The following is a 22077-nucleotide window of genomic DNA, read 5'->3' as shown; positions in this document are numbered from 1 at the left end:
CAGAGGTGCACACTCACTCACGGACGCAGGCACGCACACATAGCGACTGATCACACGATCTTCCTGGCGTAGCTAACAACAAAAGCCAACCAGCAAATGGGTGGTGCTCTCCTCTCTTTTAAAAAAAAATCATGCCTTTTGTTTTTGCAGTACAACACAACACTTGGCTTTGTTAAAGGTGGCTCAATTCCAGCATATTAATCTATGGTGAAGTACCAGAGAAAAAGTTCATAATACTCTGTTAGCACTTAATAAAATGTACCCTGGTGTGTGCAGTCACGCACCCATGAGGTTATAACAACACAATGCGAGTGCGAACAATCCCGGCTTGTATGCTGAATGCACGATGAAAAGGGTCATCCACACCCTCCGACTCAAACAACGAACATGTATTAAACATGATGCAGGTCTTGCATACTGAACCCTTGGCTTACAAGACGTAAACTGCATGAATGCAAATGATTTGACGGTATTTTTTTACTGTGGATTAGACCAATAACTTTTCTCTCACTGTAGATACTCAACATATGGTTGCATGATTGCATGAAATTACTTGAGCACAAGAGGAAGACGGCGATGTCAGCAGACGAGACCGGTGGAGAAAATCCACCTCTGCCTCGTCTTTCACTCATCAGTCATCGCCGTGTGCAGTGACCTAAGCAGAGGCTGCAGAGGTCAAGACCGCGCTGTCCATCTCCGTTACCCTGTTCATGAATAAACAGAGGCCAGTGTATGGGTGTGCGTGTCCGTCAGGGCGATTACGTACACACACACACACACAAGCGCTCATACAGCCTCGTGCCGACTCCACTGGCATAATTAGAAACATTTGGGATCATTTGCAAAGGGAACACGAGCTCTGATGGGATCCAGATGCACTACTGGGTTTCACCGAAATATAGGAACCCTTATTTACGAGGGGCCATTACTGGCTCCTCACCCAGGGAGGTGTGTGTGTGTGTGTGTGTGTGTGTGTGTGTGTACTGCCCTGTTCGTCCAGATACTAAATGAGTTGTGTTGTTGGTGGATCATCCATATTCAGGTCAGACTCAGTTTAAGGGCTTTTGTTTTTCGTGGGAAAACGAGTGTTTGTATTCATGGTATACCTGAACACATAATAATGTGAGCCTTAATGAACTCCAGGAGACTCAAAAGCAGAAGAAGTTGCCAACACACAGAAAAGTGAATTCCTTTTAATGGTGGAGAAAGGACCTTTCACAGGTAAAGATGCAACATATTTTCCATATCTGTGGACTTTTTGTGTCCTCAACAACATTTACACCAACAATTATTTTACAATCGGTTTTAGTTGTCTTCTTCTTCTTTAGCGTCAACAAAATGCCCCTTCTGGACTTCCTATGAAGGAGAAAAAAAAAAATCACACTATTACTTTGTTTCCAAGAAATGCTGTTAATTAATTGAGACGTGAGGCTCTGATCTTAATATTTTGGCATTAGAGGCTTTTATTTTTGTGGCTCTGCTAACTTTTTTATTTTAAGCATTAATATTGCAGACATGTACTCAACACAACATACGTCATTCTTCACCATACAGTTTGACAGTTTCATTACTTTTGTTAGTGTTTATAAGTTTGAGAGTCTTAATAAAAATCTGGGTAAATATCGTTTACTTACTTTGTTTAATTTACTATATATAATCAATACGTTTATAATAAATTAAATGTTATATAATGCACTGGTGATTGCCATTTGCCATACAAAGAAGGCAAATGTTGTCATTTTTAGCACTATGCTTCCACCTTCTGGTTCAGAGATGAACTGGTAAAAACAGATTAAGGTTGCTTTTACAGCATGCAATTATAGATCAAACCACAGTTATGAGCAGAGGTTATTTGACCTGAAATGGTGCATGGGTGTTTAATCAAAAATGCTTATGTTTGGATATAATTGACAAATCAAATTTGGAAAATTAACAGAAATGAACGGACATCTGGAAAAGTACTCAAAACCTCCTCTGTGGTAGTTCCCACAATAGGTATCTCCAGGAAACATTTTGCCATTATGACACAAAATATCAACTTCACTGGTAATAAACATGCACATATTTAAAAATCTTAATAATGTCATCATGGCTCCCCAATTATCCAGTTACTCACATTTTTATTTAACTATTGCTTCTACAAATCCATTCACATAAGGCCTCAAAAACTCTCCGCTCCCCTGCTACGTCAGTGTTTCTTCAGCGCGCCTGGAAAACAGAGAAAACAAAACCTCACTGTTAGTCAGAAGCTCAAGACAAAGCAAACAGCAAGCACGGTGAAGCACCGTCTCATGTTCCGTCATGTCACACTGAGTTGCACTATGTCATGTCACAGCACGTTGTGTAAGATATCACAGTGCGCTATGTTGTTTCATGATTGGTTCAGTTGATTTTAGTTTCCCGGCTCCGGTGTTTGAGGTGATTGAAAACATCAGTTTCTCCCTCTGAACTAACGTGCGCCCATTTAGACAGACTAACCAGAGTCTTTGTGAAAATACAATACGATATGACAACCCTCAATTAATAAAACATGCTGTGTCAAATCACATCACGTCGCGTCACACTGCGGAACATCACTGACCTTTCAGCAGCGTTTAATGCACTGATCCAAACACACGTATCGTTCATTCTTTCCTCGGTCTCCATCGCCACTTCCTGACTGAATAGGAAGCACAGTGTTGCTTCTGAACATCCCTGGATGCTGGTGCTGTATGACACTGTGACATCACTCATGTGTCAGTAAACTGATCAATGGAAGGAAGGATCCCTGCAGAAAACAGACAAATGGGTGAGGAAATGATGTGGGTTGTTAGCCAGTGGGTAAATTACTGTACAGGCTGACCAGGCACATGGCCAACAGCCCAATGTGTGAGGGGCCCTCTTAGCCTTCACCTCCAAAATGTCACTCAAAGAGACTCAAAAGAAAAAGAAACAAAAAAACGACCACAAAAAGAAACAAAGAGACTATAAGAAGACAAACAGGAGCAAAATAACTACCAAGAGACATCAAATGACCTCAAAGAGACACAAAGCAACTACAAAGAGACTCAAAATGACTACAAAGAGACACAAAACAACTTCAAAGGGACCAGAATGACCACAAAGAGAGACTAAAGAGACTCACAACGGCTACAAAAAGGGGCCAAACAACCATTGATAACTACAAAAATAACTGCAAATAACTACAAAATACCCAAACAATTACAGAGACACAAAATGACCAGAAAGAGACTCACAACAACTAAGAAAAGGAGCAAAGCAACCAAAAAGAGACACAAAACAGCAACAAAAAAAGGCTGAACAACTAAAAAGTAATTGTGTCCTACTTGTGTAGGAAATGTGGTGGGGCTTTTTGCGTGTCTGTGTCCAGAAGCCCATTATCTTATAATCCGCCCATGGTGCCAGCGTGTACATGCACATGTTTGAATGTGTGTGTGTGTGTGTGTGTACCTGGAGCAGGCCGACTGAGAGTCAGTCGAACCTCAAGCGGTGAAGTCTTGAACAGCTTTAGCACCTTCTACAGACAGAAGAGAGAACTGTTAACAGCAATACCACTCTTTGAAAATGCTCCATAACAAGTACAAGTCCCGCATTTAAATCCCTAATTAAGTAAAAGTATGTTAGTATATTCAGCACTAACCGAAATGATTCAAAGTAAAAGAAGGCATTGTGCAGTTCAATGGTCCCGGTCAGTGTTTTACTATTTTGATGCCTCTGGATTAATATTACTTCTGCATTAAAAGCAATATTTTATTGTTGTAGATGTTTAAGGTTGTGTTAATATTAACTACTTTATATACTGTTGGGTAGTTTAATCTACAGCAATGCATCGTAGTCTATAAGACCAGTAGAACTTTGCTGTCTTGTTAAACAGACCTCGTATTTCTAAAAAGTCAAGGCCTCAGAAAACAGCCCTGTGTTCAGCTTTGTGACGATGCATTTTCCAGTTTATGCAAGACAGTTTTAAAATAGTTTACATAGCTTAAGAAGTATGATAATTCTATCAACACATCCTCCTGCTGTTGATCAGAAAAGTAATCATATTCAAAATCCCAAAATCTGGAGATACATGGTTTTCACTGGAATGGAGGGGAATCAAAAATTCCAATCTGAAAAGAAACTTAATGTGTCCGACAAATGTAGTGGAGTAAAAAGTATTTGCCTTTGAGATGTAGAAGTATGAAGTAGAATAAAATGGAAATACTCAAGTAAATGTACATGTACCTCAGATTTCTACTTAAGTACAGTACTTGAGTAAACACACCATCTTCATTCCAAGTGATAGCTAAAAAGTTCACTATCAGTATCTCCTCAATGTTCAGATTTTGCTCAAAACAAGATTTAAACCATCATGAGAGCAAAACAACCCACAATAGTTGATAAAAGTAGAAATGATATATTTCCATGTATGTACTGATGAATTATATATATATATACACCGCAACAGCATCATGTCTGTCATATTAGAGCGGGACAACAATATCTAATTTGATAAAATGAGCGACTCAGTTGAACTCTTTTACAGTCATGTGTCAAACTGATACATCATCGTGCAAATAATAACAAGTCAATTTAAGAAAAGTCCATTATGTAAAAGCCAATCAATGATTACTAATGAGATTAGCTGCACCTCAGTCACCAGTCCGTCAAGCTCCTGAAGTTCGCGGATGACACCACCCGCATTGGACTCATCTCTGGTGGGGATGAGTCCGCTTACAGGTGGGAGACTGACCATCTGGTGACCTGGTGCGGGTTGAACAACTTAGAGCTCAACGCTCTAAAGCCAATGGAGATGGTTGTGGATTTCCGGAAGAATGCAGCCCCACCAGCCCCTATCACCCTGTGTGACTCCCCCGTCGACGCGGTGGAGTCCTTCTGCTTCCTGGGCTCCATCATATCCCAGGACCTCAAGTGGGAGCTTAACATCAGCTCCATCACAAAGAAGGCTCAGCAGAGGATGTACTTCCTGAGGCAGCTGAAGAAATTCAACCTGCCAAAGACAATGAAGGTGCACTTCTACACTGCCATCATTGAGTCCATCCTCTGCTCCTCCACCACAGTCTGGTACGCTGCAGCCACTGCCAAGGACAAGGGCAGGCTGCAGCGCATCATTCACTCTGCCGAGAGGGTGACTGGCTGCAATCTGCCGTCCCTCCAGGACTTGTTCACTTCAAGAACCCTGAAGCGAGCAAGAAAGATTGTAGCCGACCCCTCTCACCCTGGACAAAAATTGTTCATGCCTCTTCCATCTGGTAGGAGGCTGAGGTCCATCAGGATCAAGACCTCACGACACATGAACAGTTTCTTCCCGTCGGCAGTCGGGCTCATTAACAGAGCCCGGGTCCCCCACTGACTGTCATCCCCAGGACAATTTCCTACCGGTCACTCCCCTGCACATACCTTTTAATACACTTGACACTTCTACACTACACTTAGATCTCACTTGTTTACAGTCCTGTTATCTGTTCGTTTGTGCACTTTATTTTATATTCCACTTTATTTTATATTTTACTTTATTTTATATTTTTCTGTAAATTTTATAATGTTTCTACTTTGCACTGTTGATTGTTGTTGATTGTTGTTAAATGTTATACACCTTCCGTCATGTCAAATTCCTTGTATGTTCATCATACCATGGCAATAATTCTGATTAATAAGGACAAACGAATAGACTTCATTTCAAATCTGCACATACTGAATAGGACAGCTCCTTGAGTGACTGGCCATTGATTGCCAACAGGACGTCTCCCTCCAGGATCCTGCCGCTCTGCTGGGCTGGCTGGCCGGGGAAAAGCTGCTTTATTCGGACCAGGCTGCCAAAGTCCCGAGTTGGCGGATCCAGCTCGCACATTAGGAAGCTGAAGCCCAGGCCGTTGGCACTCTTAGTCAGCGTCACTTCCTGGGTGTTGTCTGAGGGTTTGGGTTTGGGGTTGGGAGGACGGAGGATGGAGGACGGAGGCAGTTATAGGATAATGAGGAGGGCAAACAGTGTACGTGTATGGAGGTCAGGAGTTTAAGGGAACAGGAAAGAGAAGGTGGACGGGAGAGGTGGAGGTATGGAAAGAAAAAAAGCTGATTAGATGATATTTATTTTAATCAATTTTGCCGCGATTTAAACTTTAAATCAAACTAAAATGCAAAAATAAAAGCAAAATTGATATTCAGTGTCTATTCGCGGACCTTGTCCCGCCCCACAAAGATGCTCCAAAACTGGGAGTTGGAAGATATTAACGATATTAACTTTTCACAGGGAAATGAAGCCAACAGGTGGAGGCTACATGGTGGTAGGTGGGTCTTGTGAAACGCTTATGAACAACAGCAGCAATGGTCACAAGTGACTGCAGCAGTTACCAGCTTTGTGTTGGGGAGAGCAATCCAGCAGCAGGCATGACGAAGCTAAAGAGAGAGCAGAGCACTGATGGCTTACGCTGCCATGTCATCCATGAGAAGCACATTTCAGCAGACTCAAGTTGTCTGCCTGAACTAGCTTGAAGGCAGGACGCTATGTCATTATTTTCTTTTTTTTTAAATACATTTAGGGACTTTCACTCCTTTAACACCAATAGAGGAAATATTCTTATTCACTTTCTTGCTTAATATTACAAAATCATTACCTCTCACATATTTATCTAGTAAATTTAAGGTAGAGCCCGTAGCTGGTTAGCATAAAGACAGGGGACAGCTAGCTCTGTTCAAAGTAAAGAATATCAGCCAACCGGTAAAACCCGCAAAACTGCAACCTTTAGGTTTTTGTGTGGATTAAACAAATGAGATGTAATGTAATAAGTGAGTTTTAGAGGTGTTGGTGAGCAGATTTTGTTACCTTTTGACACAGCCAGGCTAGCTGTCTCCCCCATTTCATGTCTTGGTGCTAAGTAAAGCTAACTAGCTGTTGGTTGTAGTCGTATATTTATCAGAGAGATATAAAAGTAGTATTGATCTTTCCAGTTAACTGTCAAAAAGAACACGAATAAACGTATTTCCCAAAATGTCGTTCTGTTCCTTTAATCTGCCTTTTTGCAGTAGTTGGCCTGTAAGGGAGTTTTGTTTTTTTTATCACATAAGAGACAAAGGTTGGTTAGCCAAAAGAGTGGGTCAACTCAAGATATAGCCAAAAGAGATTCTCTTCATCACGGAATCATTATTTTGTCAAAACAGGAAATCAAAGCTTGTTATATCAAGAAATTTAAAAATAAAATCACATTCATGATAAATAAATCTTTACTTGCATGTCCTCTTCATCATTCTGTAGACATGATGAAAGGCAACAGTAAAATCAATTATCAATTTATTATTGATATATAACTTTTTTAATTCAGATATATTTTTCAGTAACAGATACATACATTAATTAATACGCAACAACACAACAACCAAAATGGTTAGGATTGACATTGTGACAGTTTAGGTGTCATCAGACGTTGGCCTTTTTGGCCTCACGCGTCTTGTGTTGTGTGCTAAGACCATATAATTACTCTGTATTATGTAAACAAATGTGTGATCTGCCTGCTTGTGTTAAGAGGAAAGAGGATACACGTGACATATATAGGAGGACAGGCCAAAGGATAAAGGAGGCCAGGGGGATAAGAAGGGGAAAGTCAGTAAGGAAGATCAGGATGAAGAGAAGGAAGTGTGTGAAGGTTCACCTTCAAGCAGCCAGACTAGCGTGATTGCTATTAAAAACACGAAACAGCTTAGAGTCAACAGGCTTTCTCACGCAGGCTCTTCCTCAGTAGTGTTAGGTTTTTTTGAAGGAACTGGGGGGAACCTGCAGACCGATCTATTGGCAAAATTGCATTCATAATGGGAAGTTGGCAAGAGCCCCAAATGCTCTCAGCAAATATTTCTGACAAACTCCCAGAAAGAGATCTCTGGCTTTCTTAGTTTGTTAAGGCACCTATTGCGCACGTGAGGTCAAAGTCCATTGGTTTAAATCTAAACTGAGTTCCCCTACCTTCAGTGACGAAGCTGTAGTCCCTGGGCCGGACAAAGCTCACGTTTGGAGCAGTACAGACGGACGAGCAGCTGTTGATCCTCAGTGGGCTGGTGGCTGGGCTGATGCTCTGATTGGATACAATACTGATGGTATCTTCGCCAAAAGAAACCCTGGGTACGTGTGTCGACACCTTCTCCACAACCAAGGTTACCAGCTAGAGAAGAGGAGAGGGAAACATGAGAATCACTTGCAACAACTTTCTGCCCCGTCTCAGGAGCTGATTCTAAAAAAGAAGTCAGGTCGCAAGTATCCAAGTGGCAAAGTACAAAATGGGCTTGATGCATATATTTCGGTTGAGAAGGGTGAGTCAGCTAAACCAGAGGTCTTGTCAGAAGGGGCAAGCTCAGGCTCACAATGACAATGCTATCATTAGCAGGTATAATGATAGCATGCTAACACTTGCTAATTAGCACAAAACTCCAATTACAGCTGAAACCAAAGTTTTGGACAATTACAATTTGGACCTGATGAAGAGAGGAAACTGAAGGGATCGCCAATATGATTACAATTTATCCTGTTGGGACATGAATGCGCGTCTCACAGCCGTAAATGTGCGCATAAACTTTCGTGCCAATCCATCTTGTAGAGATAACGATCATCATCATCAGCGTATATAGATAAGCATTGGTCTCTAATGGGATTCCCACACTGACGTAATACAACATGAGTCACATGTCTTCCTTTACCTCCCCAGTTTTACTCAGATGCTCCACAGCCTGCCGGTAGGTGAAGCGCTGGAAGCTAACCCCATCCACCTCCAACAGTCTGTCCCCTGTAACGGAGAAGGTTTGAGACAAATAAACAAACAGATTCATTATTTTTTTCTCCTCTTCCTCCTAATTATTTACTCCTCACCTCTTGAAATCATCACCTGAATGCCAAAATGTACACACCAAATTTCCCAATCTTAATGAGTGATGAATTTCAGTGACACGGTGTTGTTTGCTCTCTGGGAGCTGTTATGGCTCTGGGGAAGAGGCTTTCTCACTATCAAATTCAAAGGAATCAACAAATGGCCTTGCTGGGTAAGCTTCACATGACTATAAATGGATTAAACACACCATTAATAAAGCAGTTTGTGGACATTTAGCTGCTGTACCTGAACGTACTCGTCCGTCTCTCTCAGCAGCCCCTTCCGGAACAAGGCTTCTTATGTAGATTCCTCCATTAGGAAGGTTAGTGTTGACACCACCCTGAATGGTTAGCGATGAAACTTTGATTTAGAACACAGATCTGTGATACACTGATGACGCTGCGGTGATCCGTGTGAGTGAGGTAACATGGACCAACTTCTCTCCCTCTGTAATGTTGTCACATGTTAATCAGACTGAGTACAGTAGATTTGTGACCCACTGCTGGAGATGAGTTGCTGTACTTATTTCACTGGCTGACTGCTCATTTTCTGATATTTACAGTATATACAGTATATTTTTTTACAGAAAACAGAAAGTTGTCCTCCCCCCCTGTGTGTTCTGCCTTTTTGTTGGTACTATTTGACATGTTGTCGATGTCATGGATAAACCATTTCAGCCCAGAGTGAGTTCTCTACGAATCGCATGTTTCATAAACTTACAGAGATGCTGATGCCCAGACTTCCTGATATCTTTCCGAGCTCCACAGTGATCTCCTCAGGCCTCATACAGTTCAGAGGGACGGACAGAGAGCAGCTGTCCTGAAACCAACACAGACAGAAACACTCACTTCAGTCCTGTATCTCTGTATGTCCGACTGCATACTCACCCACTGATCTCATCCATACAAATTATTGGCAGATATTTACAGTCACAAGTACAAAATCACCATCGCCAAATGAAGACAAAGACTTATGTAGGAAGTACAGTAAGTCATATTGCTGACATTAATTCTGCCTATATGGGGTCTAATAAGTTAGAGATTACTCTATGACCCTTTAAGGATTATAAATAAAGACACTGCCACAAAAAACACCTAAACTGTCTCCATGATTCTACCTGTGCACCGAGGTCTCGTCCTTCTCGGGGGACGTGAAGCCTGTTGCCGGTCTTCGGCGTCATCATGGCCGAAACAATCTCATCTAAGCTGTCGTCCCCCGATCGGACGTCCGTCATTATTGTGGTCTGAGACTCGTAATGCCGCAACACAGGAGAGTGCACATTGTTGGGACTGAGGCCCACTGTGGATAACATCAACAGAGTCAGTTAATGGTATACCTCAAAACACTAAAGTTTTTGAAACACGTTAAGAGGTGCTAACTATTCTTCTCAGTGCATTTTGTCTGAAAGCGTTCAATGAAATGGTCGTCATTGTGGAAAATACGCTGTCGGAATGGTGATTTTGTACACTGTCCTCCTTTGTAATAAGGCACCGAAAAGGTGTGTGTGTGTGTGGGGATGGGTTTTTTTCCAAAGCCATTTGACCATCTAACAAGCACCCTTGACAGGGTACACTGTCCCTTTAAGAAGTCGAGTAGCCAGTAAGCATAGCTTAGCAATATGGACTGAAGATGGGGGGAAACAGCTAGTTGTTACACCTAGTTTTTGTCTTTATGCTAAGCTGCTGCTGGCCTTAGCTTCATATTAAACATGAAGAAACAAAAGTATTGTAAATCCTCTCATCTAACTCCCGGCAAGAATGCAAAAAAGCACATTTGAAATGTATTTTTGTCAGGATAGTGCCACTATATTGGTTGTGATATAAGCAAAAACATTGTGTTATATGCTGTTTTGGCATCTGTAATGTAAAGAGATGACAGACGGAGAGAACACTTGGAATATGGTGTGTTTCACATCAGAAGGGTCTGAAGCTTTAACTGGGCAGTATGATGAGAGCTGGAGGATGGAATTTGTTTACACCTCTGCGAGCAAGATGAGTCAACAAAAACTGACATTTTGCACGAAGACAAACAAGTGGGATGATGATGTAACATTTTTAGAAAACACACTAAAATGTTCTACATATTATCGCATATAACAATAGAGGGCAACCCAACACACCCAGGGAGGCATGCCACAAAAAAGCCACTATGCTGCACAAAGAAGAGAAAGGACATAATTATCATTCTCACGTTGGTAATTCAGAACAGGTGCATTAGTGGAATAGGCCAATTACTAAAACGCCAACATTACACGCAAACAAAAGGAGGGCAAGCGTCACAGCCACAGTATCATTACACACACACACAGAGCACCTTTTGCCTGTGAGATTATGAGCTGCACCTCCTCGGGGCTGCTCTGCATCACATCTGCTGCCTTGCTGAAGGTGACGCCCTCCATGCTGATGTGGTTCAGAGAGATCAGACGACCACCTGCGGGTAAAGGTCACGGTGAAATGGTGCCGGTGTCCAGTATCAGTGGAGTCTGAAGACCTCCCCACCACCTCTGAACCCACGTGTGACCCCCAAAGGCCTGTGACCTTATCAAACAGACAACCTCCCATTCCCTCTCCGTCCTCCTTTAGCACTTTCCCCCGCTACACATTTCCCTGCATTCATTTCCTTAAAAACAGAGGACGATGCTGGATGATTTCAAAAGACGCCTATCATCCAGATAGTTGAACATATGTGAGGGGTCTGCACCAAAATGAGGTATCCACCATGGAACCTCACTAACACATTGAAGACAGTGTTGTTAAGAGGTAAAAATGTCCACGTGATCCTTTACCTGGTCGGATGCGTCCATCCTTATCGGCGGGTCCACCAGGCACAATGGAAGCAACAAAGATGCCCAAGTCATAGTGGCCCACGGTGTCCTCTCCCACTATCACTACACCTGCATGAACACAAACCACAGATATGTTGAGAGGAAAGAGAGAACCCTCCACCGGCTTTTCTGTAAGATTTGGACTCATTCATCACTTCACATAATTACTGTCAGAGTGTTTATATGATCTAACTGTGAAAATAATTGTAAGGGATGTAAGGGATGTCGTCCCCTTTGTTAGCAAAATTACCAAAATGAATGCCTTGTAAACCTGCCGTCCCCCTCTCCATCCTCTAGTAGCAGAGAGAGTGCAGGGGCAAAGGGGTAGTTTAGTTGAACGTTTAAGTATAGTCTGGCTGACTCATTGAGCCTTTGTCTGACTGAGGTTTGTGCAAGTTAGAATCTATGGGCTCTGACTGTGCAGTGTCTCGATAAATCCATGGCGCTGTCCGTGGTGCTGAAGCAGTGGACGACTTGTTGCATTGTTCATGGGATGGAGAGACGCTAGTCGGTGAATGAAACAAACCGGGTCCGCCCCCCCTGTTAACAATTAACAAATCGCCAGTGGTGGACTAGTCCATGCATCAACATCCTAACAAACTGATTTATGAGGGGTCATATCAATCTTCTCTGTTGTGTGATCAGCTTACCCAGGCCAAGCTTTGGGTCTTTCTTTAAGTTAACACATATGACTTCTCTCTCCGACGATGACCCAAGTTTCGTTGGGGTTTCTGTAAGACACAAAGCAGAGTAGCACGTAAAGAACAAGTTGAATTGACGTTGTTGATCGTGTTTGCAGGCCGTCAGGTAGAGACAACCAGCAGTGTGCTCGGCCGTACCTCTTGCTGCCGGGGAGTTGGATGGGGCTTCGGATCCGCTCCTCTGAGAACAGGCTGGGGAACGCATACCAGTGCTGCTGCGCTGACTGCTGGAGCAGGTGCTGCAGAAGAAACACAGAAAACCAATGTGTTAATAGTGATGGAGTCATTATGAAATTCTGTCCTCCGAGAACAGGAAGTGCTTTTTTTTTGTTGTGCTGCCAAAGTATGTTTGGAATAAGCAGAAGAAGAACTGAAATTAGCATGAGCTGCAAGATAACTAAGTACCTCGGCTCACTGAGGAGCTGCTGTTTAATGCGCGCCTCGATCCCGGCTGTGACGTCATCACACAGCTTGCTCAGGGACCCGTCCTGAGGCGTGGTCAGTCCGCTGTCATCCTGTGGCGTCTCCGAACAGGAGAAGGACTTGAGCCGGCTGCTCTGAGAGCGACACACTGCAGTGTACTGCACGATGTTCTCCTCTGGAGGTAAAGAAAACAAACATGGAAGGGCTAGTTAGTCTTTCCAGCGATGTCTTCTGAGATCCGCAGAAAAATGGCGACAACACTCGGCGAGTTCGACAACTCAAAAAGCTGGCTTCGGCAATTGTCACGGTGCAGCAAACTGACCTGAGACCAGGCTGTGGCTGAGCTGGCGGGAGCTCATCTCATTGTTGAACTTGTGTTGGGCTGAACAGAGGTCACACAGATATTTGGCTATCTTCGATCTCTCTGTGATAAAGATGTGCTTCTTTTTGCTGACACGGCTCTCTACCACAAATTTACGCCTCTGCAGGAACACGGAGGAAAGGTTTTTAGGGAAACCACGCACAGAAAAATAACGAATGTCACTACCAACCACATTTTTTTTTGGCAACAATCAAATCCCCATCGCTCCACTCACACTAGAGGAGATGGTTGCTGCCTCCCTCCAGTAGAAAGTCTGACCGGTAGATCGGCAGCCATCTTTAACCTCGAAGACGATGACTCCTTTGGCACAAACCCCCAGCATGACCTCTCCTTCTAAAGGCTTTTTTTCGCGAATCACGCGGTGGAACAAAACGCCGTATTCAGGCAACTGATGACACACCTTCAGGGACAAACAGAGAGTGGTAACTGTGCTTCATATGTTATTAATGGTACTCATAGTTGTACCACTAGATGTGAATTTCCACAATGAAATTTGACTATTTGCCCACCTTGAGGTACTCGATCTCGGATTCGTCGGGGAGCATCTGAGCGTAGTTGGTGTGAAGTCGTAGCAGCTCCCCCTGAATGTGAGGCAAGGCGCGTTTCTCCATCACGCTCTTGGAGACGTACTGGTCGGGGCGATAGTAGTTTCTACCGTACACCTACACACAATGGATCAAAACCTTTCATTGAGAGAAACTTGATCATTGCTTTCCAGTAATTATACCACACCATTGCAGAGACACTCACATTATATGTCAATGTTTAAAAATGCTGTTCAGTTGGTGGCACCTTTTAAAATATTAATTTTTATTGGATTCATTTGACATGTTTTGTTCAAATTCGTGGTGCACAACCTCCGGCATGCAGTCTCCGCACTCCATCTGCAGGGCCAGGGCTCCCAGGTACAGAGCTGTCTCCTCATGGCAGGACAGCCGGTCCTCCAAAAGGTCTCTCCGGAGCTGGAGGTAATACTGGTGGCGGGTCTGCTTGTGCCTGATAGAGAAGGCCGCACACATTTAAAGGATTCGACTTTACGAGACACATGTTTGTAGCTTTTTCTTTGTAGCAACACAAGAAAGAGCGATACTTACAAAAGAGAAATGTCATTGACAAAAAATTTGACCCTGAAAAAAAGGACAAAGGTGGTTGTAGGCACTTTCTTCCAGCTATCTGGAGCCACTTTGGAAATCTTGGTGTCATTGTCCACAAAGAAAAACTCATTATCTGACCAGAGAAAAGGGAAAAGAACACAAAGAAAATCATGAATTGTCAGAAATAATGTATAACTTCTGATCTACCTACACCACAGACAACGGGCATGTAACGTATCAACAAATGACACCACCTAAACAACCTCAAAATGCTCAAGTGTTCAGATAAACTGCTTCAAACATGCTACAATCAGACAAAAACAGAGCCCTTCAGAAAGACTCCCTCACTCATCCGCTTGAAACCTCTTTACCGTCAATATAAGCAAGGCCAAAGTAGAAATGTTCCATCATGTTGGAGTGAGCCACAATCATGTCAAAGACGTCCCCTCCTCTGGATTTCACCTCACACTTCACCAGGATGCTCTGGCCGTTTGGCATCAACACACTCAGCTCTCTCTGAGTGGTTGGAGATTTCCCTTTCTTTGACTACAAAAGGGAGAAAATTATTTATTTCAGAATTAGACTTTAAAAAAATCTGATTCAGGGTGAGAAATGATCCATGCAGATGCCCCCTTCACACCACTGTCAAACTCTCCAAACTCTCAACAGCGACTCTGTTTTCCAGAACTCACCAAAATGGATCCAGGCAGCTCCAAGACAACCAGCGGCTCATCTAACATTCTAATAAACTCAGGACCCATGTCCTGCAACAGAGGACGAATCATATAAAAAACAAGGTTTTGATGAAACATGTGACGATATATTATGTTATTACTACTATCATATTATGTAACATGATATGATAACCCGGCTCACCTTCACTTTCTTGTTGTTGAGACTCATCGTGGATCCGAATCGTGCGAGGGATCTTGAGATGGATCTGCGACCACCGTCCATGTACAGGGGCTGCTGCCAGCTGCCGTAACTCTCCCTGTGTTGGCTTCCCGAGGGGATCCTGGCAAAAATTAGTTTTCCATTCTCAGTCTAATCGGAGTCGAGATCTGTCACTTAGAACACGATGAACACGATGGCTTGAACATCACACACATTTCTTTTCCTTCTCCTCCGGGGGTTTTATCTTCCCAGCACTGTCTTTTTACTTTTTCATATTGCTTTTTATCATTGCAGCAACATGTCAAACTTGAATTTGGTTGGTTTTGAGGTAAACACCATATGTTTATACTGTGTTTTCTTACTGTGCCTTAAACCTCTAAATGGGACACTGACAATGTCCTCTATGCTAAAATGAAACCTCTGTTATAATGTGTGTAATGCTTCATACCCTGATGGCTCGCATGGATAAGATGCTCCGGAGAATGTTCTAGAAATCTTCCTGTTCAGCATCCATGTTGAGTTACTAAAAGAGTTTCCTGAAAAACAAATTGGTATGCAATACTTAGCATGTTGTCCACATACCAATATCATGGCTTTCACAATTAAGATGGAGCATTTTAGAGTTAGATAAGAAGATTGTTACAACCTTCCTGTCTGAGATTGGTATCAATCTTCTCATCTAACTTTGCAATAATAGTGAATATAAGCATATTTCCTAAAATGCTGAACTATTGCTTTAAAGTGAAATCACATTCAGTCATCCCCTTTTTGTCGTTCAACAAGCTAAGGTGCAGGACAAAAGTCGTGTGTTCATGTTCTCTAAGTTATATAAGAAGGAGACTTTAACAGGAAAGTTAACGTGGGTAGTATTCTCCTCTTTGGTTTCTGATTTCTTTCTCAAAGAAGAACAAAGGACAAAGTGGTTTACAGAGCAGATATGTGAATGCTGCAGACGACAGAAAAGCAATTTCACTTCCGTTGGACTTTAAATCTGACAGACGGGCTCGGTTTCTTACTGTGTAATCTGTCCCTGATCATTTGACTGCGGTCTGTTAGTCGGGATCCATTTTCAGCCATGGACACGTGATCAATCTGCAAAGACATCACTGTCCAGGTCAAGGAAACAAGCACAGGGTTGGTGCAATCAGTAGGCTCAACAAAAATAAAACCTCTCAAAAACAAACATGACCTCCTCCTCCCCTGAGGAGCTGAAACCAAACCAACACAATTCCCTCATCCGCCCACTCACCGAGTTTCTGTAGACATCCTCTACCAGCTGCCTGACGAGCCGATCGGCAGGAGGCAGCATTAAGGCCCTGTGGTGGAGCTCGCAGGTCTCCAGCACCGTCAGCAGGTCGGTCCGCCTGACCACCATGTCCTCGCACATGCTGAGCAGCAAAGCCTCCAGCTCTGTGCTCAGCTGGACCAGCTGGGAGGAAACAAGTGACAGCAAAATGGCTGATATACCACGAGCGCTAAGAACGATGTGAGAAATGAGTTGGAGCGAGAGATAAAAGAGGGAGGAAAAGTGTACCTGGTTTTGAGGTAGATGATAATCGACACACCAATAAAGAGTCATCCCCAGTGAGTACACAACCATCTGAGGAGAGCGGGAACAAGGAAAGGATTCAGACGTCAATTTCTGCTCAAACGGTACTAAAAGTGTGTTACTTTATGTGCGGAGCTCGTGCAATTAACTGATTGTTAGTGAAGTTACCTTCACTAACAATTAACTGATTGTTAGTGAAGTTACCTTCACACACAATTTTTGGACAATTAAAAATGGATATACATGGGATATTACTCCAATTCAAGGATACTGTAGGCTAAATAAAAATAACAAGTTATATGGATTTCTTCTTATTTCACGATGGTCTGGTGCTCAAATATTTTAACTTGTGTCCTAAAACAAAGCATCTTCTCCACGTGTCTCAGCAGTGACATTTAAAGAGAAAGATTGCAAGTTTTGAATCCTTCCCTATCCCATAAATAAATGTAATGACCCCTCAGATTTAACATACAAACCTTTTCGGCTGTAGTCCTGGTGGAGGCAGCCTGACCCTGCTGGACCTCAGGAGCTGTGAAGGAGGCCACGTCTTCGTATCGGGCACAGCTCTTGAAGGCCAGACTCCCATTGGCTGACAGCAGCACCGAGCCTGGGCTCAGCACACTGCACATGTTGCCCGAACCTGAACAGAAAGCACGGCACAAACCGGTAACATTTACTAACTCATAGAGTTTCTTTGTCTTTCTGCTGTGCTGTTTCGCAGTGTTTCAACCTCAGACTGTTTGGGTGCTCTTGAATGCTGCCTGAGAAGAGAGCCCCTGTGCACTGAGACAGGTGGATTTTGGAGGAAATGGGAACTGCATGAGCGGTTACCTTTTTTGGAAATGGCCAGTAAGGCCTCAGTGGTGGCGAGCAGCAGACACCAGACCTCATCCTCATCCAGATTGGAACCCCGGCCCTCCAACACTTCTGCCAGGGTCACAAATGTACCCATTCTGCTGGGACACACACACAACAGAGACACACACAAGGCTGCAGGTCGAAAGACTGTACTGCTGTATTACGTGTGGGAGATAGGTATGTGTTTCTGCACCGCACATGAGTTGAATTATTTATCTACATTAAAATGCAATCGTTTTTTTAATAAGTAATACCTGTTACCTGGATTAACACTGCTGTATACCACAACACGGTACATTACAGGAGGAGTTGTGTCATTTCTTACCAAACAGGCTGAACGTCCTCACGAGCTAGAATCCGGTCACTAAGTACGACTGACACAATTAACATTAAGATGTCGGAGGTCAGACTTTGAGACGGACAAGCTTAAGGTTGAGAGGATTTAGATCTAATTGGAAAACAATCCCAACAGTTTTTTTTTTTTGCTTTCATGCTCAGAATATAACAATCTCTACTGACCACATCTAGGTTTTATCTACTGACAAAAACAAGACCGAACACGCAGAATGGACAGCAACAGATCCCTTTTTGTTTTACCAGATTAATGACTAGAAGATTACAGGAAGCTGTAGTTTCAAAGCTTGAGACAAATCACATTACTTTGTGTGATTTTTGTTTTCTTTGTCAAATCAGTGTTTTTTTTTTTTGATTCAACTTGTACAGGTTCAGTCTGTTCTGTTGAGCCTGTGGGATCACTTATGGCACAACACAGGAGGAAGTCCGAACAGATTAACAAATCACTCAGAAGTATTAGCATGGTTCTCGGCAACCACGGTAACCTGCGAGTTGTCATTAATTGTTTTACAATCAGATTAACATCTGGATGTCGCCTCCTGAAAGGATCTCATTATAATCATCTTATTCCTCCTTATATTAGAGGATACCAGATAATGGAGGAATCTTTATCGTTTTCTTGTATTTTTTTGTTTTTTTATTCTTTTATTTACTGATGACTTTACTGCTTTCATTTATTTTAATGATTTAATGAATTACTTCATTAAATGTACTACTTTAACTGTGCTCTGATAATCCGGTGTACTTTTGATTCACCCAGACAACCTTGTCGGCAGCAATCGGTGATGGCCTTTCTTCACAGCAGACATTTTGACTCATCATAGCTGGAAAAGCACGTGTTGCTATTAACATTAACACTGTTTCTGTTCTCTGTAGGAATACGCACGTTGTGACGGTGTGACAGTGGGCCAGCGATGCACTATACCCTGAAAACCGAAGCAGCTAAATGGAATTCAGACACCATTCCTTTTGTGATTTACCTCAGTGCTTTTGCTACTGTGACATGTCTTGTGTGAAAAATGACCAGAATTTGAATCTAATCACACACAATCAACTGATTATGCCACTTTTGTGCGCGTGTTATTGACCAGGTTTCAGTGTTGCTTTCTGCTGTTTGTTGCCTTGATTTATCCTCGATAAATCTGGCAGAGGACTTCTCAATCCCATATGGGAATTGTGTTGTCACAGCAGCAGGATATATAAAGAATGCTGCACCTCATGCCCCATGCCACCACTGTGTGTGCAATCACACATTCTTAGGCCTACAGGTGGTTAGATGACTAAACGCTCTGACTAAAAAACATTACAACTTGGTTTTGACACATCACGCAGTGTACCTTATTTCATCCGGTATCTGGAAAGACTCTTCTTAAATTCCTTCAGACATCAGCCACTCTTGGACCTAATCCTTCTTCCTCTCATGCATCCCCTGCTGCCATTCCACCCACCGCTCCTTCGACCCGGTGCTGCTGTCTGTCATGGCAGCTCGTCACACACGGTCATTTCCTCACGACAGATCAATTGTCTCCATGCAAAGGACACATCAGCTCCGTAACGTCATTTGCTGACAACTAATGACGTGTTGTTTCTGCGTTCCGCTTCATTTTCAACTATTTTTAGACCGGGGGACGTAAGAACATAATTGGATTTGCAGGGCGAGGGAACGGCAGATGGGGCAGCAATGGACCAATCCATTGTGTTAATCTGATGTTTCAACCACTAGTGACACAGTAATTGTCCCACTTTCTATTAGCACCTTACATAGATTAAATTGATTAACTAATACAGCAGCCCTTGGAGAATAACCAGATTTCACGGCTTATGTAACCTTTCTTCTGTGATTGAAATGTTACTTAGTAAAAGAGAAAAAAATCTAATGTAGAAATACTCTATTCAAACATTTGATCTACATAAGTGAGGTATTAAATATCAAATGTGACAAAGTATCAATGGTAAAAGCACTATTCTGAAGGATATATAGGTTTGATGTAACAAGTAACACATTTGAATTCATAGGTGAGTTTCACTAGGTCAGGAGTATAAAGTCTTATGACATACAAACATTGCAGTACCGAGGGCCTCTGAGAGGTGCTGTTCATGCTCTCCTGCTGTTTAGTGTGCAAACTATTTGCAGTTTGATGGTATTTTCTTGTCCACATATCTGTAGGCCGCATAGTACACGCTGACCCACCACTTCATCGTCAGCCACATCATCAAGAGAGTAATTTAACTTACTCTATGTCCTTTACAGCCCGAGGAATAATAAACACATGTGACCTGTGGCAGAAGGTCAAAGTGATGCTTGCATGTGCAGCTAGATGTATAAATGTGACACCTATAATAATAGTTAAACACACTAACTCTAGTATGCCCATCGCAGTTGTTGAGGTTTAAAACAAAGGATGAGAGAGCCTGCAGGCCGCAGGTACTTTTCTGCTGCGACCTTCTTCCTGCGCACGCGCATCAGAAAAATGAGCTGGATCCGGTTCAAAATTAAAAACAATATTTAATGTACTACACAAAGTTCACTTACAAACTGAATTAACTATCAATAGTAATGTTCTCGAGAACAGAGACCACATGCACGCATCTCACTCACAGGTCTGAATTCAGGTTCTGAAAAACGAGAGCGGAAGTGGTCTGAGGAATGCTCTCTAGAACGTTGTCTTTTATATTCCCTGACCGTCGGAAAGTGTCCGAACTGTCCTAAAACGTCTGAATGGTCGATTAGTGATTGGCTCCATTTGAATCCTGTCCCCTCCCTGGATCGATCCTTTGTGGCAAACATCCTGAACTCCTCCTCTCTGACCTGCTGGTCAGTTGTCCATCCCTCTGCTGTCTGCTGCACCTCTAAAAATGCCTCACTCAAAATGATCTCTTTCTGACCCTCAAAACTATTCATACAGTGTTTTTAATACCTTTAGTGACTATGATTTAATACATTCAATGAGTTAATATACTGTAACATATAATATCCTCTATAAGTAAGAATATTGTAAACATATAATACATTCCATATGGAAACATATTGTGACTAACATATTTATTATTGTGACACTTCTACTCACCACTTGGGGTGTTATTTAATCCTACTAATAATGCGTTTCTAATACTGAAATTCTCCACAGTGGTCAATTCTCAAAAACTGGTATGGAAAATCATTAAAAGGACATCTTTGATTAAATTAAAATCTGATTTTAAATGATTGAGGTAGGCCTATGACGTTTCAGGCAGACACCATACTCCATTACAAGTATTTCCTTCTTAGATAATGCCGATAATGCATTGCAAATGATAATCGTTTCAAATGTTCTGAAAACTAACTAGTTACTACAGCAGCCAGATAAGCATAAATACAGTCTATGGCGTAGATAGTATAGTATGTAGTATAAATAAATATCTAAGTTGTATTTAGGCCAAGTACAGCACTTCAAGTACATAAAGTTGTAAATGTTAAAACCTCATGAAGGTAGAATTACTTAATTTACAATTGTAGGATACCTTATATACTGGCAACTGAATCTAGCAAATACAATTGGGCACTCCAAGTTGCAGGCTGCATTAGCCAACCTATAACTTATTCAAATGAATGCATATACAAATTGGAGTTCAGTCGACTTTATTTTGTAACATTAACTGTTAACAGCAAATAGAAAAAATATACACGGTATCTTAAATGTAATCCCTGGTACAAACTCGTTTATTAAACGTTTGCATTTATGTATTTATGGATGCATTTTTAATCCTTTTTTTTAAACCCACCAATATGTGTAAAATAGCAAAAATCTTCGCCGTTTGCCGTGTCATTACAAAACGTTGCGAAACCGTCGCTTCCGCTTTCCAGCGGCGGCTGCCGGGAACGCACAGGCGGTGTTGAACGTCCCCCTGGTCCTCATTGTGCAGCCGAGGGAACGTCGCAAGGTTTCGACGACGCTGCTATGAAATGGCAGAAACCGCTCGTGTCGCGGAAGATCAAAGATTAGGTTACGTTGAAGCTACACGGGTATTTTGCGATGACCCTGGCCTGCTAGTGTGAGGGGAAACGGGAGAGTATCCGGAGGAAATAAGAGATTAAAGAGCTGTTTTTCTCCGCCCGCCCCCCCCCCCCCCCCTCCCACCCCCCCCCCGCCCCCCCCCCCCCCCCCCCCC

The 22077-nt window shown here is 42.6% G+C and overlaps 1 protein-coding gene across 1 annotated transcript; it reads right to left on the bottom strand.

Moving 5' to 3' along the window:
• Positions 1 to 1290: 1290 nt before the first annotated feature.
• On the bottom strand, positions 1291 to 19330 carry frmpd2 (FERM and PDZ domain containing 2). Its single transcript, XM_031843999.1, has 30 exons — positions 19266 to 19330; positions 17548 to 17669; positions 17193 to 17356; positions 16702 to 16767; positions 16417 to 16596; positions 16184 to 16259; positions 15616 to 15703; positions 15150 to 15288; positions 14966 to 15037; positions 14645 to 14819; positions 14274 to 14406; positions 14037 to 14175; positions 13689 to 13841; positions 13394 to 13579; positions 13120 to 13279; positions 12780 to 12972; positions 12513 to 12613; positions 12324 to 12404; positions 11635 to 11742; positions 11163 to 11279; positions 9967 to 10148; positions 9570 to 9668; positions 9096 to 9189; positions 8683 to 8768; positions 7955 to 8150; positions 5696 to 5910; positions 3451 to 3517; positions 2582 to 2767; positions 2117 to 2208; positions 1291 to 1356 (listed from the first exon to the last, which is right to left on the bottom strand). The coding sequence occupies exons 2-28, from the start codon at positions 17666 to 17668 to the stop codon at positions 2730 to 2732; spliced, it is 3429 nt and encodes a 1142-aa protein (XP_031699859.1). The 5' UTR covers position 17669; positions 19266 to 19330; the 3' UTR covers positions 1291 to 1356; positions 2117 to 2208; positions 2582 to 2729.
• Positions 19331 to 22077: the final 2747 nt, after the last annotated feature.

The sequence above is a fragment of the Anarrhichthys ocellatus genome, unplaced genomic scaffold (assembly GCF_004355925.1).
Source record: "Anarrhichthys ocellatus isolate YVR2014 unplaced genomic scaffold, GSC_Weel_1.0 scaffold4, whole genome shotgun sequence".
NCBI classification, from domain to species: domain Eukaryota; kingdom Metazoa; phylum Chordata; class Actinopteri; order Perciformes; family Anarhichadidae; genus Anarrhichthys; species Anarrhichthys ocellatus.
This window is presented reverse-complemented; position numbering and strand designations above follow the sequence as displayed.

Bases quoted from the DNA above. Each gene is read 5' to 3' on its own strand.
- frmpd2 (XM_031843999.1), bottom strand. From the start codon at position 17,668: ATGGGTACATTTGTGACCCTGGCAGAAGTGTTGGAGGGCCGGGGTTCC. The intron at 17,357-17,547 runs GTAACCGCTCAT...CTTTCTGTTCAG, and splicing joins ACTGGCCATTTCCAAAAAAG to GTTCGGGCAACATGTGCAGT. The intron at 9,190-9,569 runs GTAAGTTTATGA...CTAACCATTCAG, and splicing joins GTCTGGGCATCAGCATCTCT to GGTGGTGTCAACACTAACCT.